The sequence below is a fragment of the Terrapene carolina genome, unplaced genomic scaffold (genome assembly GCF_002925995.2).
Source record: "Terrapene carolina triunguis isolate 2854851 unplaced genomic scaffold, T_m_triunguis-2.0 Scaffold93, whole genome shotgun sequence".
In the NCBI taxonomy this organism is placed as follows: Eukaryota; Metazoa; Chordata; order Testudines; family Emydidae; genus Terrapene; species Terrapene triunguis.
In genome coordinates, this window is record NW_020664444.1 from 16,514,018 (window position 1) to 16,534,474 (window position 20,457).

Genomic DNA, 20,457 nt, shown 5'->3' on the forward strand with positions numbered 1-20,457 from the left:
CCCTACCATAGCAGTAGTATCATCAAAGCACATCAGCAAGTTAGGTGAGTTTGGCTCCCTTCCTGCATGACTCCATGTTAGCTACTGTTCAGCAAAAGAAGGTCTTCTCCAACCACATCCCTCAAGATACTTTCCAAGGGTTCCCATCGTTAATGCAGTTTAATTCACTGCTTTGTAGTTTCTAGTTTGTCCCTTGAGTCCTTCAACACTTTATTTCCAACCTTGCAGTCTTTAGGAATCTCATCCTAATGAAACGGTTAGTGAGGGTTCATGGATTTCCTTGATCAAGTCTTTTAAAACTCACGGATGTGTGTTTCCTAGACCCTATGCTTGGTCTCCTTTTCACAGCATCTATTCTTTTTAGAACCAGTTTTGCTTCCCGCACACTATTTGCTGTAGCTCCCACTGAAAAATTGATCTCGGGCTTGTTCAGACCTTTATTCCCAAAGGCAAAATAACTATTTAACAGCTGGACTCTTTCCTTGTTCCTCAGCAGGAGCTGTCTCACCAATGTTTAACTTGTGTATCAGGAGAAGGTACCAAATGAACCTCTAACACACTGATCTTTCCAGTGATGTGTGACTGCATCGAAGGAAATTTTGTGGGCCTGAAGTATTAGTGCAGGAAATACCCAGAAGAAATATCAATATATTTTCCTTGTGTGATGGTTAATTGGCCTAGAGATATTTTTTGCTGTGTTTATTACTGACACTTTTTGCTTTATGAATAATATGTAGAGTGCTTAGCACTAGGATTACTAAATTTTAGATCTGTTGGTACACTGAAAGTTGTATTTTTACCTTATTCTTCTCAAGTTTGAAACATCTGTGAGACTACAGACAGCTATAGTAGATTCTGTATTACGACGTCTAGATAAAGTTACCTTACTAGTATGTTTTATGCTGTTCTACTATCTTGCTGGCATGTAAAGTTAAATAAAAACCCAAAGCAAAACTTGTTACCGTGTTACAAATATTTCACTGCTTAAGTTAAATTGTTCACTGATTACTATTTAAGAGTATTAAGTTAGACCTTATTTTTTGTTAAACTAACTTAAAATTAACAGAGTCAGTCATATTGTTTACCGAGTCTAATTCCTGCTAATTAAAAGTGTGACATGATCAATCTAGTTTATATACCTGACCCAGTGACTGGATAATGATGCTATTAGTGTCACTACATAGTTAAGGAGTACTTGTGGCACTTTAGAGACTAACAAATTTATCTGAGCATAAGCTTTCGTGGGCTACAGCCCACTTCATCAGATTCATAGAATGGAACATATATTAAGAAGACATATATACAAACAGAGAACATGAAAAGGTGGAAGTTGCCATACCAATTCTAAGAGCTAATTAATTAAGATGAGCTATTAATAGAATTGGTATGGCAATCCACTTATGCTCAAATAAATTTGTTAGTCTCTAAGGGTACGTCTATACTTACCCGCTGGTTCGGCGGCAAGCAATCGAACTTCTGGGTTCGATTTATCGCGTCTTGTCTGGACGTGATAAATCGAACCCAGAAGTGCTCGCCGTCGACTCCGGTACTCCTGCTCGGCGAGAGGAGTACGTGGAGTCGACGGGGGAGCCTGCCTGCTGCGTCTGGACCGCAGTAAGTTCGAACTAAGGTACGTCGACTTCAGCTACGTTATTCACGTAGCTGAAGTTGCGTATCTTAGTTCGAATTGGGGGGTTAGTGTAGACCAGCCCTAAGGTGCCACAAGTACTCCTGTTCTTTTTGTGGATACAGACTAACACGGCTGCTACTCTGAAACCTGTTACATAGTTAAGGTTGTACCTAGCTTCTCATTATTATAAACTTGGATTTTGACTTTCCCCAGTTGTTTCACCCTCCCCCCCTCAATCCCACTTTTCAGACCCCATTGATTTGAAGGGCTGTCAATAGGCAAACTGTAACTAACTGTGTTTAAAATGATATTGCTGAAGAGACCCTTTGGCCCTGATGCAGTCGTTCTTACTTGGGCAATACTCCCACTGAGCCCAGTGAGCAAGAATGATAGCCCTGAGCTCTAAAAAGTTAGCAATTGGTTTGATTTGTTTCCCTTTTTCTATAATGAAATAGGACTAAATCATACCTCATTTGTGAGAACAGCCCCATTGAAATCAATGGAACCACACTCAGAAAGGAGCAGGATTTGTTTCTTTGAGAAAGAGGGTTAGGTCCCTTAGCAACTATTGATAAGGATGGTCTTGCTCAGAAATTACTGAACCACCAGATATCAATTCAGATTGCAGCTGGGCCTGCTTTGTAGGGGACAGGAGAATACAGAGCGATCAGAAATCACTCCAGTCCACTCCAGAATTTGGATTTATACGTTATAAAATGAAGGATTTAAATTGAACCTGACATTTGCAATTGTAAGTATCCCTTATCCAGAGATCTGGTTGAAATTTTCCAAATTAAGTTTTATTGATGAAAAATGGACTTAATCCATTCCCCCTTCCCCCCCCAAAAAATTTCCCACCCAAAATGGACGTTATTGAAATTTTCGATTTAAAAAAAAGTAATTTACTGAAGACGCGGTTTGTAGTAAAAAATTGACGGTTTTGAGTAAATGAAAAATTTCTTCAACAGTTTCAGTGATGATTTCAATCAAAAATATGGAAAATTCCACAAAAGGTGAAAAATGGGTTCATTTTTACCCCTGAAAAACAGAACCAATTTCAAAATTTTGAATGTTTTCCCAGTTATTTTTCTGTTTTTTGACTGGCTCTGACTGTATGGTAGCAACTCCTTTCCATAAATTGATTTTTAAAATTTCTTCAACAGTGTGTTGTAATGGTGAAAATTACAAGCAAACTACTAAAGAGAACAGAAGATGCTAAGAAGCATTTGCCTTATTCTTTTAAAATTATATGTCAAAACGTTAAGGGAAAACTTTTCCAAATTGGGATTTCCCAGATGAGCAAAAATCTCAGACACTTTCTCCATAAGAGAAATTACAGCAGATTCTGACACTTTCTCCAGTTCAGTTACAGCAGAAAATGAATTCAAGAAATTAAATAAGGGAAAAAGAAAAATCTCACCCAATAGTGTTGGGTCCTTTGAAGAGCTGTATAAATCTAGTGAAGTTGAAGACACAGGCAAACCAACACATTCTACTGACCTGTTTGATGTGGTAAAGTGACAGGCTGGACACGGGAACACTCAGAAAGCTGCACGAGGTAAACCTTCTCCACTGGTTCTTTCAGCTGTCAGGGTATGTGTCCCTCCCCAGAAGAGGCACTGTAGATATTAGTTTTTATTTGGATACACGTACCCTGGACACAAACCCTCTTAATCAACAGTGTTTAGTCTGATGCCATCTTTATTTTTACAGTTCTCATTTATTGAAGAGATGCAAACAGTGCATAATGTATAACAGAGCAGGCAATTTGATGTTTATCTCCTGTGCAGTGATAGTTATCTTGTAATCATTTACATTGCTGTAAAGTCACTTAAGTCACCTGATTTTCAAAGCTGCTGAGTACCCAACAGCTCCCACCAACACAGGTTTTTATAACAGTTTGTGTGTGTTGGAGCTGTGGGAAGCGGGGTCTAGTCGGCACTCTGCAGGTGTATTTTGTGTTATTCTGGAGAAAGGACAAGAAATGAATTGCCTATATCTAGACATTGCTGTAAAGCATATCTGATTTGTCCCTTAACCCAGAGCACTTTGTCTCTTCCCTTCTTTCCCCATTTTAAAGAGTTAACTATCTAATGAACTCAACAAGACAAATAAAATAGCAGGGCTAGAAAGCTTCCAAAATCTAATTCTTCCAGCTGATAATACATCCACAAGTAGTGCTAGTTGTGAATATTTTGACTAAACATTTTTCCATTGGAAAATGCTAATTCATCAAAACCAAAACTGTTAGCATCAGTTTTGACAAATTTCTTGTTTAGAAAAAAAAATATTGGGAAAAAAACATTTTGAAATTGTCAAAATGGGACATTTTTGAAATGAAAAATTCAATTCTAAATGACTTTTCATTTTGAAATTTAAATTAATTATCGTAAAAAAAAAGTCAAAATCAAAATGAAACATTTAGAAAATGTCGAAACAAAATGTTTCCACTGACCCAGACAAAAAAATTTTGGATTGTCTGTGAAATTTTTTGATATTTTGACTTTTTGTCCTGATGTGGGATGGGAAATATTTTTGAAATCTTGAAAATTTTCCTGGGATAAGAAAGTTGTTTCCCATCCCATCCTCCCCTATAGATTCCCAAATTCTCATATCTTCCTTTTGCATTCCGGCATCCTCCTCCTCTTTTGTTAGTCATATCCACTCTTTTCCTAAATGGCCTGATTCAAAGCCTTTTAAAACAATGATTGCTCCTGGCCCTAAATAAATGATCTCTATTTTAAAATCTTGTGGGAACGATTATGCACTCTATAAGAAAGTTTATCTCCTCTTCTTTTTGTAGTTAATAGTCCCATCCATGCTGCTAATGCTCTTTGTTCACAATATTAGACCACCGGACCAATAGAGAAAAGTGAAAACATGAGACATATGATTGTGGAAGTGAAAGACGCTTTGTTCTCGATTGTCCACACGACGCTATGCTCTTCCCCACTCTTTGTTCCTTAATACCTTCCTTTGGATTTTCCCAGCAACTGTTTTTGGCAGCTCTTGAACAAACTCCACCTGTGTGGGGAAAAAATAGCACATTTAGGGCAGGTCCTTTCTGATTTGGGGACGTAGTTCCTTGTGAGCCCTCGGGAAGAACAAAAAACCCCCAAATAAATGTGCAAAATAAACTGCTGCCCAGTGGTTAGGACAGGAGACTGGGAGTCAGTACTGTTGGTACAGCTTTGAGCTTGACTGTGAACCCCTTACTCACACTTGTGCACAGGGCAGCGCAGAAGGGGTTTTTACTACGATCCTGAACAGGTTGGTGTTTAGTGGGCTAAAGCTGTGGGTAGGGAGCAGGCTATGGGAGGGAGTTATGAGATCATGTTTTTGTAGTGAGGGATGGGTTCCATTTCTTCTCAATCCTTGCAGCATTGCCCAGTTTACTTGAGTTTTATTCAGGGTGTGTGTGCACACCGCTTCTGTTGAGTGACTCCATCATAATGAATTGCGTTCAGAGCACGATACAGACAATGCTGTTAATAGACTGTAAAGGAATCGGTGTACCTTGTCATAAACATGGCTTGATTTCTGAAACACTTAGCAAAGCTGTGCTTCGAATATCCCCCTTTTATTTAGCAGGGGGTGGGTACTTGCCTTTCTGGGATATTTGTAGGGAGCAGTAACCTTTTTCACATGCTCCTGCAGCTCCAGAGCTAATTGTTCTGGGTCATGTGATAGAAAAGCAGGAGCCAGGACAACAAAAGCTTTTACCACCTGTGCAATAATAGTGACAATGAAAATAAATGGGTGTGTTTAGTCTTCAACAAACAATCAAGGCTGAAAAATGCGAGCATGAAAAAGCCCAAATCCAAAAGACTGTAATTTGGGTATGAAATTAGACACCTTATTCCATACTATAGCACTTAAATAAGTGCCCTGATTTTCTAAGGTTCAGTGTTCCCAGTGGTTTCAATTATTTCAAATTTTGAGTACCCAATTTTGAAAATCTTTGCCTAAGGTGTGAGTTTGAATATCAGTTGGTGGAATAATAATCTTACTTTTACATAGTGTCTTTCATTCCAAAGTATCCCAAAATGCTTTACAAACAGCACCCCAGCGTGAAGTGCAGCCACTTCTGGGGTGGAGGATGACAGCTATGTAGCTGACTGGCGCATCATAAAAATAAGCATGATTTAAGCAGATCTATGTGGCAGAGAGGTGCAGGGACAAAATCCTCCCCGTTCTCAGCCAAAGGGCAAAGTGTGGATCGCCTGCATAGCTACAATGGCAGCTTCTGGGCTGCAGCAGTGATTATAGCCCACTGCGCACCTGCTTTGCGTGGTTGGGCCTATGGATCCACATAGGAATGGACATACTGGCCATGCTTCCCCTAGAGCGGCCACTCATGCATTCTCAGAACACTGGATCTTCCGGTACTTCTGAGAACGGTGTGGGTACACCCCCACACTGCATGACCCTGTCCCTGCTAGTGGGACCTTATATGCACTGTGCGTGCGAGGTCACGGCAGCAGGGGTGGAGCGGCACACACTTCAAAATGGTGTCCCCCATCCGATACTGGACAAAACAGTCTAGACAGTATTTGGTCCTGCCATGCGGGCAGGGAACTGGACTCGATGACCTCTCGAGGTCCCTTCCAGTCCTAGAATCTATGAATCTATGAAAAACCAAGTCCAGTTTTCTCTCAGTACTGGATTGGGGACGAACCTCAGAAAAGCCTGCCTGTCTGGTTAAAACTGGATGAATGGCCTGCCTAGCTCCCACCCCGCACCCACGCTGCCCCTTCTAATGCTGCAGAAAGTGCAGTGCAACTCTCCATGGCCTGCCAGAATCTCTACTGGACAATACAACCATATTGTACAATACCAATACAACCACATTTCACTTCCTTTGAGGCCTAATAATGACACCTAAAACTATATTCCAAGGTTTTTTTTTTCCAGCATCTGCAACTCATTCCAAGCAAGTATACAGTGTACAGCAGGAACTCTACATTTCACTGAAAGAGTACGTCTTTCTATATCAGCCCTTTTACCTCTCCTCTGATAGGATCTGGGCTGCTGGCAACAGCTGATTCTGCGACTGCTGGGTGCTGTATCAAGGCACTTTCTACTTCAAATGGTCCGATACGATATCTAAGAGAGAGCATTGACATGAAACTATTGATCTTTTCATGAAAAAGTTTTTTTTAATTGTATTTTGTGATACTACAGAGCAACATTGTAAGAGAAACCTGCAAACCCAATAGTAATGGACCTACCCTGAAGAATTAATGATATCGTCAGACCTTCCAACAAACCAAAAGTATCCTTCTTCATCCATAATCCCTCTGTCCCCAGTGACATAAAAATTCCCATGCTCTGTGGAGGCAGTTTTTTCTGGGTTATCCTGACAACAATCAAACAACATTTCACACATCTTAACTATCTTTAGTGCAGTGTAATCCATCCATCTTGCTACAGTGCACAAAAATAAAACATGCTCAGGACAGTATAATATATTTCCAAGTCCAGTGTATTCCACATAATATTATGATCTGAATTTAAAAATATAGCCACACTGATTAGCACTGTGCATTAGAGGGAGAAGGGAAAGATGTGTTCCGTCAGAAATTCCCCTCAGCAGAAATAATTATTCAAATATACAACCTTCCTTCTCAAGAGAGAAATTATTATTTACTAGTGCAATGACCCCCAGCAAGGAGTATGGGGAGGTTTTGAGCTTAGAGTTTCAGTAGCAAAACACACCTCTCTACCACTTTATCTCAAGGAGTACGTCCACCAGCTACAGGAGTAGTTACCTTCCATGAGGACTATCCACTGAGGAAGACAACAGGACACACATTTTACAAGCCTGTTACACTAGCACTAACCTATGAAACATTTCCATTTGTGTAGTCATGTTAGGGTGTATATGCCATCACCATTTAAAAAACAAAATGATCACCCATGCTTTGAGATTTCAGTACTGTGGTTTGTATACTATTTAGATAAGATCACACACGCTTCATCAGGTGTGATGATGTCTCCAACAGAGAGCAGGACAAAAAGACCACGCATGCAGGATATAGCCGGAACATGTGCGCTATATTCTTCAGCAGAACGTAGACTCGAAGGGCCAAAATCTTGGATGGCTTGCATAGGTGCAGGGGAATATGACATCTCTTAATGTCCCTGGGTAGCTGTGTGGGAGGCAGAGCAGCTTCTGCAGGGCTGCTACATCATTCTCCACCCCTGCAGGCGAATGGAAGGAGTGGGAATTGGTGGAGCACTGAGCATACAGACCAACAAAGCTATGTTGGGGTGTCAGGGGATGTATGCTGTGCTAGACAGAGATCTAGAATAGCGTACTGCCTGCCCCACCTCATAGCAAGGAGGAAACTGAGGCAGACTGGGACTCTTGGGGTATGTCTACACTGCAATAAAACACCTGCAACTGGCTCATGTCATGTAGGGCTCAGACTATGGGGCTATAAAATTACAGTGTAGATGTTTGGGGTCAGGTTGGAGCCTGGGCTCTGGGACCCTTCCCCCTTGCAGGGTCCCAGAGCCTAGGCATCTACACCACAATTAAACAGCCCTATTCCCTGGGCTCAGGGAACCTGAGTCAGCTGACAAGGGCCAGCTGTGGGTGTTTAATTGCAGCATAGACACACCCTAAGAAACCTTGTGAACTTTTGGGGTGAAATCCTGGCCCCATTCAAGTCAAAGGAAATTTTGCCATTGATTTCAATAGAGCCAAGATTTTGCCTATCGACTTCTCAATATGTCTGGTAAGTGGCATGAAACTTTTCTGAATACAATAAAAAGTCTCCTTACTAAATACTGAGAGAAAAGACAAAATGGCCTTGTAGGTTTGATTCGGATGGCAATGTTTCCTTCTTCTCCTCGAGGCAAAATATCACCCTGGTCATCTACAACCTGCAGGAAGAAAAACATGATTGTTTTGACCGGCCCAATGTAATTTCTTTACAATTCACAACTATGATAGGGGGAGACAAGGATGAGAACTATTTTCCTCTCATATTTTAGATAGAGTTCAGCCAGGAAAATGTATCAACATACCTGAACATCGTAAGGTGGAGATGCCTTTCCCATAGAGCCTGGTTTAATTTTCATTCCTTTCACGTTGGCACATATTGTTACCTGTATAATACATGGTTTTTTATTTGTGCAACATAGTAGGGTTCTTAGTGATTTTAATCTAGCCGACAATGTTCACATGTGATAACTTTTGAGGGCCAACTCCATGTCACCTCTTCTGAGTATTTGTATGAGGAGAAGACAAAATTGCCACGTGGCACACAACTTTTCTGTTTCCACAAACCCATTCCCAGCAAGAGAGACCAGTTGATGGCACAGTGTCGCTGTCAAGAGGCATCATCCACACATTTCAGTGCATGTTTCCCACCTCCACTATGCACCTCCCCTGCTGAGATTGCTTGTGTACCTGGCTAGCTGTGCGGGTGGTTCTGTGGACACACCTCAACTTTCCAGAAAAGGGATGTAAAGGGACCCTGGTCTTGCAGCATTACTGTGTGTCCACTTTGAAGATAAAATTAAAGAAGGGCTGAATTTGGCCCTAGGTATTTTTGTTATGTTCAGACACTAAATTTCTATATACACAAATCTTGCTATGAAGTTGGTTTTCTGTTTTCTATTGCAATTCAAAACATGGCATGTGAGTTTTTGTAGCTAATTACTTCTAGTTTCTCTTTCTCAAAGTGTTGCTCCTGTTCATTAGGTGAAATTCTGTGGCCTGTGTTATGCAGGGGGTCAGATGTGATAATCAAATGGATCAGTCAGGCTTTAAAATCTATAAGTCTAGTTGTTATGTTGATTATATAACACTCAATACCTAATTCACGTATAGCTTCCTTAACAACCTTGAACTAAGTAAATTCCTGCCCTTTCCCATGGTTTTGCCAGATGCATTGTGCCCACTTAAAGTTACATTGTTAGAGGTTACCATGTGATAATTAGTGCAGACGTACTGTTTCCGTCTGGCCATAGCCTTCATAGATATCCAGACCTGTTTGGGTTTTCCATTGCTTCATCACTTCTGGATTGAGCGGCTCCCCTCCAGTCACACAGTGACGCAGACTCATGAATTTGTAACTCGAGAGGAACAGAAAACAATAAGAATCAATAACCCTACAGTTTTCAAAGCACTGCAAATGGTATTAGCTGGCCAATCTCCCTCAACTTTAAACTGTTGACACATGCCTTCAACCTCAAGTGCCATTGTGGAAAATTTAAATAATTATCATGCCGTAGAAGGTTGTACTTTGACTCTTAGATCATCTTAGGTCCTGATCCAGTTTCCAATGAAGTCAATGCAAAGCTTCCATTTGCTTCAATGGTACCAGGATGGGGAACCCTTGCAAATGAAACATTTATGGAGGTCAACAGAAAAGAAAGAGCAGCTGTTTCTTGGAAGAGCTAACTCAAGAAAACACAGGAGATCTCAGCTAACTTATGCCACTGAACAAGCATACTATGACAGTGGAGAAGAGCAGAGGGTTTGTATGGCTGTGTTCAGAAAAGTAACCTGCTGGTACCAAGATCTCTCACACCATTGTGTGGTTTGTTCTACATGCTGGTGGCCAAAGAAGTGCCAACAATATTGATTTCCTAAAAACAAAGGGAAGTTTGAAGAGGCTGCTGTTGGCAGCGCAGAACTTCAATTCACTTGCAAGACAAGAGTCAACTGTGGCAGGACTAAAACATATATGCAAGTCCTGCTCTTCCGGCTACAAGACCCCAGAAGGCCAGGATCATCTCTGAACAAACTGCATATGTTATCCAGTGTGTAACAACTGCTAGGAACACGTATGTACCACATCCATTTGAGCTGAATATTTCTAGAGAATAGCATATCACTGGATATAACTTCCAAATAAATATCAATTTGTGAGTGGCCAATTTAACTGCTCATTTTACTTTCAAATGTATGGGACAAATTCTGCCATACACAGGTATAACTCTCATCCAGTCTTGCCTAAAAGTTGGCCATATCTTGCCTCAAGCTACCTCTGGGCCTTAAAATAATCTCATGTTTGAAGGTAGCTGCACTTGCCCAAACTGGCTTGGTTCATCCTTATTGTCTTTCCAAAGATTTGCTCCCATATTGCACAGGAACTGAATTCATAGGGTTTTTATTGGCTCTAGGATTCCAGCACAACATTTTCTCTTGTTAGAATGACCCCTTAACAAGGTGCCATTTAAAGCAGAAAATAAAACAAAAACAATGTAGTGAACCAAACAACGAGCCCTGTCCTATCACTAAAAATGTGTCTCTTTCTATTTACCATTACCAATAAGCAGATGTATGGTACCTGGTAAGCCCATGCTGCACAAGCATGCAGTAGGCAGTTGGTGCTGTGCAGAAAGTGGTTATGGGATACCTTGAGAGAGTCTGGAAAAATTAAAAATTGGAAAGTTACCATACTGAACAGAAAGGATAGATTGGGGCCTGATCCTGCAAATATGTGAGTGGCTAATGGGGCTATGAGTGTCCTAGAAAACACCATCCTATTCTGATTTATTCTGTTCCATTCAGGTTCCTATACCGCACCTACCACTGTGGAACTGGAGTGCCTAAAATTCTAAATGTAGTGGCCAAATTCACAGTGGGGAAGAATTTGGCCCTCAACTTCAGTAAGGAAAGCCAGTGATGTCTCAGGGTCTATATCATTCAGTCCTGTTGCCGTAGCAGTTAAAAGTATTCACCCTCAGACAGTCACGAGGAGGTTAATGATCACACTGAATAGCTGGTGTTTCTAATGTCAGGGCTGCTAACTACTACCCAGGACTACTATGTTCCAGATTCAAGGAAAAGCCCTGATCACTGGATGAGCCTTTCCCAGCCATGTACTTGGCAAAACAGGCTGTCTAGTGTACAGAAGATGCTGATGTGGAGGGGAGTGGGCTCTGTGGCTGGCTCCTTGACACACAACAGGGAGAAGTGGGCCCATCAGCCACTGTTTGAAAATCCAGGGTGAGAGAGAGTACATATAGGACATTGCCTGCCCCTTTCCTCAGAAGGCACTAAAAATAAGGGAGCCTGGTGCTGTTGGGGGGAGGAGGGGGAGAGTGGTATTTATGAGGGTCAGTGTGTACTTGATTCTGAATTATCTGGGTCTGCTTCACTTATGCAAAATAGAAATAAAATCCGCAGTGTGAATTGTTATTCTTACATTCGCGACAGTTGCTGGTTCAAACTGTGGCATGTTGTATATAAAGACACATGATCCGCTACTCCAGGGAGAAAAAACGCTGCTCCAGACTGACTTGACCCAGCCTGTGTCTGACGTGTTCCAGAATATATCTGAGGGAGTCAGATTCATCCAGTACCTGATAATGCAGAAGGAAAGAATTTATCTACTGTTAGAGGCTGTCGCGTGCAGCCAGAGAGAGTGGAATACAGGTTACAAGATAATAAGGAAAAGGGGCTGGAGGCCTCATTTAGAAGATGTGGTGTCAGCAAGCCACGTTAACCGAACAGCACAAAGTTCATAAGAAATAAAATTTGATCGTAAAGATCCTTCCCCCCTCCTCTCTTGGGCTCCCTCCTCTTTTCTTTCTATCTCTCTTTTCATGTTTCAGATTTACTGTTTTCTTCTAGAATGTGTTATTTACAGCAGTGGGCTCGAGCCACAAAGCCTGCATCCAGCTCCATGGATGCACCATTTGGAGATTCCCCCCGCCCCCGCCCTCAGATCAGAGAGAGCAGCTAAACCACAGGCTCTTTCTCTACGAACCTGAAGGAAATGGCTTCTAATGACTCTCTCAGTCACATGGTTATCAATAAGGTTGAAACTCAAAATACAATGGGAAGCCTCAGAATGATAGATAACCAGGCAGGGCTGCTTCAAAGCTCACTGAAGTCCATAGGAGTGTTTCACCTTTGGATCAGGACCAGAGCACATAAGAAGTTTTCATTCAAGCTTCTCAAGTACAGGTTACACTCCAAACATGGCTGATCCCAAGTGTATTTGAGACTCAACCCCAGTGTTTTGCACAGTGACTCTAGTATTCCCCATACTTGACATTCAGCACCAATGTTCTTTTGGGTAACAGATATAGCCTGATTTCCAGAGGTGCTCTCAATGACATCATTAGGACCTGAGCTTTTGAAGACCTCTGCACAGGACCATGTTTTCTTCTTGTATTGTCTGACATGTGTATCACTTCTTATTTCAATTAAAAGAATATTCCAATAATGCACAATAGCTAGAAATAAAGGTAATACAGATATAAACAGAAGAAAGAAAGAAACGGGCCAATATCTCTTCTTCACTCAAGAGGTGGATAATTTGGGGTGACATTTTGCCTGCGATTTGAGAGATTTTTTAAAATTTTCATGAAATTTCACCCTCCCCAGGAAGCAAAAATCAAGAGGCAAGATCCTTAGTTGGTGTAAATCAGCACAGAGCCATTGGTTTCAACCAAGCTATGATGATTTATACCAGTTGAGGATCTGGCCCAGGAAACTTTAGTTTTAAGGAAATGCTCATGTGCTATTAAAAAATTGAGCTTTATCCTGTTTTTCTGCAAGTGGAATAGCCCACTTACCCTCTCCCTTGGGTGACAAATGATTATTGCTGATGATCTGAATTGCAATATTTTGCTGCAAAAAGCTTTTCATTGTGGTTTTAAGGGGGGGGGGAAGCAAGTTTCTTTGCTACTGAAATATCTAATTTTATAAGGCTTTTACTGTCACTGCCTCCTTTCCCTTCAACAAGGGATCTTGTCACTAAGTCAGACTCTTGGGAGCAGTTAGGGGTTATACCTGCCACTGACTGTAAATCCTACGCCGTAACTACTGTGGGAATGTTCAACCATTTTTGGAGGTCCTGTGCTTCCACTGGTAAAATAGATGAGCATTGGGTCTCGACTCTTTGTCTTGACGCAGTTATGGTCAGCCGGTGCCACCCTGTGGAACACATAATTCCTAACAGTGACTATATGCACTCTGTTCTACAAGAGCTCACAATATCTGCTACAGTTCAGACAGTAACAGAGCAATGCTGGGCTCGGTTACTAGTCTTACAAAATAACCAGCTGCACCAGGTATGACTCTGTAGAATACAGCAATACAGACTAACTTCAGGGATTCTGCTATTCACAGACACCGTGCCGCCATGTGTGAGCTCATGCAATCTAAGATATGAGAACCAACGGCATATTCTAGTGGCTTTTTCTATAATTATTTACTCAGAGAGGTCCAGGGGCTCAAAGCTGAACAGAACTCACAGTCTAAGGCTCTGATCCAAAGTCCAGTGAAGTCAAGGGGATTTTTCCACTGACTTCAGTGGGCTTTGGATTGGGCTCTAAAAGACAGGCACAGAAAAGATATGTTGCAAAGGGAGGCTTTGGGGTTGTAAATTGCTCTTCTGTGGGCATTGTAGAAACAGTAGCAAGCTGTGAGAAGGCGGTGGTCTGACAAGAAGGTGGGTAAGTTGCTGCACACACATGAGGCAACCGGGACAAAGGTGTGGAATGGGAGAGGGAAATGATTGGGGCTTTGTGGCTGGTGGTATTGACAGAATGGAGCCTGGGGGAAAATGCAAAGACAGAAGCTCTAAGGCACAGGCCAGGAGAGAGCTTTTCAGGGCCCTGAAGGCAAGGAGGAGAAATTAAAGTTAATACAGTAACTAGAGTGAGTGAGTGGAGGGATGGCAAAGCTTTTCATTCAAATCGTCCAAGGGGAGCAGCGGGGGCAAAAAACCTAACTCAAGACTGAGCTTGGTAAGTTTATGGAGGGGATGGTCTGATGAGACTGCCTACAATGGCATGTAGCTGATCAGTGACTGCTAGAAGCAATATCTCCAATGGCTGGTGATGGGATGCTAGATGGGGAGGGCTCCGAGTTACTACAGAGAATTCTTTCCCAGGTGTTGGCTGGTGGGACTTGCCCACATGCTCGGGGTCTAACTGATCACCATATTTGGGGTTGGGAGGAAATTTCCCCCCGGGGTCAGATTGGCTGAGACCCTGGAGGTTTTTCACCTTCCTCTGCAGCATGGCGCATGGGTCATTTGCAGGTTTAAACTAGTGGTAAATGGTGGATTCTCTGTATCTTGAAGTCTTTAAATCATGATTTGAGGACTTCAGTAATTCAGCCAGAGGTTAGGGGTCTATTACGGGAGGGGGTGGGTGAGGTTCTGTGGCCTGCAATGTGCAGGAGGTCAGACTAGATCAGGGGTTCTCAAACTTCATTGCACCCCAACCCACTTCTGACAATAAAATGACTACATGACCGGGGGGGGGGGGAGGGGCCGGCGGAGCCTGAGCCCTGCTGCCCCAGGGGGTGTGGGGGAGGAAGAGGAGGCTGCAGCCCAAGCTCCACTGCCCTGGGTGAGGGTGGAGCTTGGGCTTCAGCTTCTGCGTCCCAGCAAGCCTAATGCTGGCCCTGGTGACCCCATTAAAATGGGGTCGGGACCCACTTTGGGTCCCGACCCACAGTTCGAGAACTGCTGGACTAGATGATCATGATAGTCCCTTCTGACCTTAAAGTCTATGAGTCTATGCTAGAAATGGATTCCTCATCAGTATCTAACTGATACACCTTGCTTTTGTTTAATCTCAAAGTGATATTGCTAAAACAGCTGATACCTACTTGAGTAGCTCTTGGAAGTTCAGCCACCCATCCTTGCTGCCTTCAGAAACAATTAGCTTGCTTTTCAGAAACTGGCAGTCAGGCAAGACAGAATCCACTGCAGGTGCCAGTGTGTCATTGGTAATGATGCACTTGGCCTTCGAAGCCTGGAGTCTATAGAAAATGTCTTTGGCCCTTAATTGGGATGTTCCTGGAATAAAGACAATTCCTAGAAAAGAGCAACAATGTTATTTTTCTAAATTGGGGATGAATTTTTAAAATGTTTTTAGTGAGGTGACAGTAGGCACACCAGCCGCAGAGAAATGGAGTCACTTATAAAGAGCCCACCCCGTAAAGAACACACATGAAGGTCATATTTATGATATGATGGCAAAGTCCACATTAAGAATGAACAAGCAATTATTTTAGATCATGAGTAGAGATGGCCCAAGTTACCAACTCTCAGTCAAGATCCTGAATACTCCAAAGTTGAAAATGATTAGAGCTGGGGTTTGATGCAGCCCATTTAAGAACATAAGAACGGCCATATTGGGTCAGACCAAAGGTCCATCTAGCCCAGTATCCTGTCTTCCGACAGTGGCCAATGCCAGGTGCCCCAGAGGGAATGAATAGGTAATCAGCAACTGATCTATTCCCTGTTACTCATTCCCAGCTTCTGGCAAAGATTTAAAAGATTACCTCCTCTGTATTACATACAACAGTCCTGTTCATACACTCCAGAATTATATCAGCCTTTGTTGCAACTGAATCACATTGTTGACTCATTTGTGATCCACCATAATGCCCAGATCTTTTTCAGCAGTACTACTGCCTAGCCAGTGATTCCCCATTTTGTATTTATGCATTTGGTTTTTCCCTACCTTTGCTCTTGTCTTTTCTGAATTTCATCTTGTTGATTCAAACCCATTCTCAATTTATCAAAGTCCTTTTGAATTCTAATCTTGTCGTCCAAAGTGCTTGCAACCCCTCTCAGCTTGGTGTCATCCACAAATTTGATAAGCATACTGTCCACTCCATTATCCAAATCATTAATGAAACTATTGATGAGTACTGGATCCAGGACAGACGGGTACCATTCAATACATTCATTAATGAATTGGATGATGGAGTGGACAGCATGCTTATAAAATTTGCAGATGACACAAAATTTGCAAAATTATAACAGCAACGTGTTAGCCCAAATTGTTTAACTGTTTGGTTATATCAAATTAATATATTCTGCTTTCAGTTATAATACGATTGGCCAAACCTGGCCTTTAATTGAAGCCACTGGGGGTGGCATGGTTGTAACAGAGGGCTCCATATTTATACAGCTTCTATCACAGTGGGGTCTTGGTCTATGGCTGAGGTTCTGAGGCACTACTGCAGTACAAAGGAACAATACTACTACTAATAATTAGACACATTGGCTTAGCAATTCATTAATTTACATACTCTTCAAATTAACTTGGTGATTTTCAGATTCTCCACCACATTCAGTAATATCCAAATATTTTTACTAACCTGTTCGCATACAAGCCACATTCAGTATCCACCACTCTGGTATCCGAGGTAGAATCACTATTACTCGGTCTCCTCTTTGCAATCCACATGGGTCAGAGAGCACATTGGCTGCTTTTCTGGACAGAAATCCCAGCTCCTCAAAGCTCCACTTCACCTCATCTCCCTTATCATTTATCCACCAGAAAGCTGCAGTCGCAGGTCTCTTCCCATCCTAGCAGAAAACTCAAGAAGTTAAAATAAGCAACGAAATATGAAATGGTTTAATGTAATGTTATAACCCAAAGGTTCAATTCTGATCATTTCATGTATATCTGGGAGTTCACTATGGAGATCCAGTCTAACCCCTCGTGTATATGTCACACACAGTTTTCTGTTCCATAATCTTTATAACTAATATGGCATCATTTTAGTCTCAGATGGGTTTGCTTCCATACTCATGTAATAGCCAATGGAAGGTACAGCTGCTAGACAACACCAGTGGCATCAGGCAGCCAGTCTGCGTTAGAACAGCGCTTGTGCTGTTCTGACTCAGAGCAGGAGACCAGAGCTTCCCAGAATGGCACAAAAGTCAGGAGAATCTAAGGATGAGCTTTACACCACCTTTGTACCCACCCCAGCCTGTACTTTGTGCATTTCAGCCAGACCCAGCGTCTGGCCTCTAGTGTCACCCTACATAGATTCATCCATTTTAAGGCCAGAAGGGACCATTAGGATTATTTAGTCTGACACTAAGAAAGCACAAGAACAAGGACCACACATAACTAGTGGGCTGATCCCTTATTGTTACAGAGAGATAGCGAGATCACGGTGTATCTAACATTAAAAGGCGAATTATCTTTCATAGCGGATGCCTTAAAGATACAAAGATTTCTTAGACAGAAAAGAAAATAAAGGACCAGTTCTTCAGCAGGTGTAAATCAGTATATCTCTTCTATAGTTGATTTACACCACCTGAAGATCTGGCCCAATATCTGTGATGTAAAAGAACTGCTACCTTTTCCAGCTGAGACCATTTGTCTAGGACATCACTTGCAAAGTTGAAGTGTTCTGGCAGTTCCTGTTCACACCGGTTTATAGATTCATAGTGTGAAACCAACTGAGACACAAGACGCTTGTTATCTTTGTGGAATAATCTAGAAGGTGACCGGGGAGTCCACACGGACTGGAGAATTCGTAATTTAAATAAAGTCTTCATGATGCTTACTTATCCAACTATGTGAAAAAGTCAATGAATATTCGTGGTGGATCATTCACCTGCAATGGAAAAAACAAATAACAAAAACCAACAGCCACATCCTGAAAGCTGTCTAATAAGCACAGTTGGATAAGTTAATGCAAACAGAATACAAACTGTGGACAATCTGTGCCCCCACTGGACTTTGTTATTTTAAACTGAAATTTTCTACCTTAATTATTATTGTGAGCTTGTAAATAATTACAGTAACATTTTTCATTAGCATATTTATCATCAGCATTATCAAGTGGGGAGTACAACAAACACTTCACTTTCTAGTCCATTTTTTCTGGCCTGATTCTCCATTCACATCAGTTTTATACCAGTGGAATTCCATTGACTTCAGTGGAGTGACTCCTGATTTACACTGGTGAAAGAGGCAAAACAGACCTAATCTTGTCAATCTTGGATGAGATTTAGCTGCTTATGGAAAAGTGCTAACAAAACTGTACAGTGCCATCAGTTGGAAAGTGTGTTGAGCTCATAGCACTTGGACAGTGACATTGTGGGAGCCACAAGTCCTTACCATAGCTCTACATTCTAATTACACCATCACACTAAAAGTAGCCTATATGACTTTGTTATTCCCCCCAACATACACTAGATGGCGATTCACCACACTGAACACCATGCTGACAAACCTTTTTATATTTGTATATTATACTTTCTTTCCAGTTCTATTTTCTGTAGAGGGTGGAAAGTTAATACATCTTTCCATTTTAGAGAGGACTGCATGACACATTTTAAAAGGTTTTATATTGCTCTTTTAAAGTTTACCCATTATTTCTTCGAACAACTTCTTCAGATGTCTTTATTTTTCACAGTTAAGAGACACAATGAATCCATGCTGTACCCATCTCTGCTGAAGTAACAGAAGGAGGCTGAAGATGGGATTTTAAAGACATCTGCACTCCTTTGAGTTCAGATTGGGAGGATAACTTTGCAGAGATACAAGTTGTAAGGTGTATTTTATATTTAAACAAAACAATTTTTAACTCTACATCACCCTCCCTGTCCTCTGATCTGAATAATGCATAAGAACATATAGTACAGAGAGAAGGATGATGAGGTTATTAAAACTCAGCTTCAGATGTCAAGACACCCAGGTTCTAGTCATGGCTTTGCCACAGATTTCCTTTCTGAACGTGGGCAAATCGCTTAGGGACTGACTCAACTCCATTGAAGTCAGTGGGAACCTTCCCATTGATTTTAATGGAGTTGGACTTGATAAAATGGGTAATAATATTTATCTACCTCACAAAACTACCATGAGGCTAAATAAACTAATGTTTGTACATGTGTTGCAAGCCTTAGATGGAAGGTGATAACTCAGGGCAAAGTGTTTACCAAAAGTATCAATAAGAGTAATAACAATAAAATACATTAAATCACTTTAAAACCTCTTTATTTGAATTTGGTTTCAAAGGAATTTTTAAAATATCAAAATATATGGGGCAATGGAGGCAGGTGGATACAGATGGGGCCCAAATGTCTGCATGTTGCATTTGACTCATATCCCAATAAGGGTATCACATTTTAATGTGAACGGCCATTTAAAAAGAACGCTTACCAAGAAGTATATGTATATAACATGAACTTTTTATTTTACCTCACCCAACTGACATGGCTACAACACTGCATATAACATTAATTGTCAGCTAACATTCCAGTTCTGCAGCATTTACTATTTCCACAGCTCTCTAAAGACATAAAGCACTATTTCCTATAACCAGGGCTGTGCAAAAGTACTGTTGTGAATGATTTTTACGCCCTTGAATTTTCAATTTTCTGCACAATTCAGCAAACAGATTCTCTTCCCCACTGCCAACTGGCCCCAGCAGGCCTGCTTCCTAAACTACCCTGCTTTACTCTAACCTCTTTCCATCACTTTGAGGTCAACAACCTTTCCCAATATACTGGGTATTCACTAATAAGGGGTCTTCATGAAGGATTTAGGTTTCTTATTACTTGTTTCAGTGGCAGACAGTGAAAAGTAACCACTTGAACAAATGACCTTGTCATTGTAGGTTTATTACTTAGGAGGCTTAGGCTGTGTTCTGAGATAACTACTGAAAGGATGTTCATCTGAGATAGCCCATGCAGGCCGCTTCACATTCTTAGATACTTTTTCATTCCCTGGATGTCACTTATAAAAGAACTTTGAAAAGAGTGGATTATGGAAAAAATACAACCAAAGTCAAATCAACCTCTTTTTAGTTTTTGTTAGTTGTTCTTACAAAATCCTTTTGCATTTGTTGATTTAGCAACAGTGTTTATATAGGGTCATATCTTGCCCTCAAGTTATGTACACAGCTCCCAGTTACTTCATTACGAGTCCTATGTGCATGATAAGAGAATATGGTTCCAGCCGCATTATGAGCCTGATCCAAAGCCCACTGAAGTCAATGGAATCTCTCCACAGACTTCAGTGGCTTAGAATCAGGCCCTACTACAACAATGCCTGAAAGAGAAAATACAGCTACAGCATAATCTATC

At 41.4% G+C, this 20,457-nt stretch overlaps 1 protein-coding gene across 3 annotated transcripts in view; it reads right to left on the bottom strand.

Moving 5' to 3' along the window:
• Nucleotides 1-1,709: 1,709 nt before the first annotated feature.
• LOC112109943 (acyl-coenzyme A synthetase ACSM4, mitochondrial-like) overlaps nt 1,710-20,457 on the bottom strand; it is a 29,025-nt gene continuing 10,277 nt past the window's right edge. Inside the window, exons 2-15 of one of the 3 annotated variants that reach the window (XM_026650641.2) lie at nt 17,722-17,981; nt 16,728-16,938; nt 15,225-15,432; nt 13,395-13,538; nt 11,800-11,956; nt 10,939-11,018; nt 9,595-9,718; nt 8,666-8,746; nt 8,420-8,521; nt 6,862-6,989; nt 6,637-6,736; nt 5,237-5,356; nt 4,543-4,654; nt 1,710-1,739 (exon numbers count right to left, since the gene is read on the bottom strand). In XM_026650641.2, the coding sequence (XP_026506426.1) occupies nt 4,568-4,654; nt 5,237-5,356; nt 6,637-6,736; nt 6,862-6,989; nt 8,420-8,521; nt 8,666-8,746; nt 9,595-9,718; nt 10,939-11,018; nt 11,800-11,956; nt 13,395-13,538; nt 15,225-15,432; nt 16,728-16,938; nt 17,722-17,922 (1,743 nt within the window). In that variant the 5' untranslated portion in view covers nt 17,923-17,981 and the 3' untranslated portion in view covers nt 1,710-1,739; nt 4,543-4,567. Of the gene's footprint in view, nt 1,745-4,105; nt 4,655-5,236; nt 5,357-6,636; nt 6,737-6,861; nt 6,990-8,419; nt 8,522-8,665; nt 8,747-9,594; nt 9,719-10,938; nt 11,019-11,799; nt 11,957-13,394; nt 13,539-15,224; nt 15,433-16,727; nt 16,939-17,721; nt 17,982-20,457 lie in introns of those variants that run through there. The other 2 variants (XM_026650642.2, XM_026650640.2) reach the window with 2 other exon arrangements.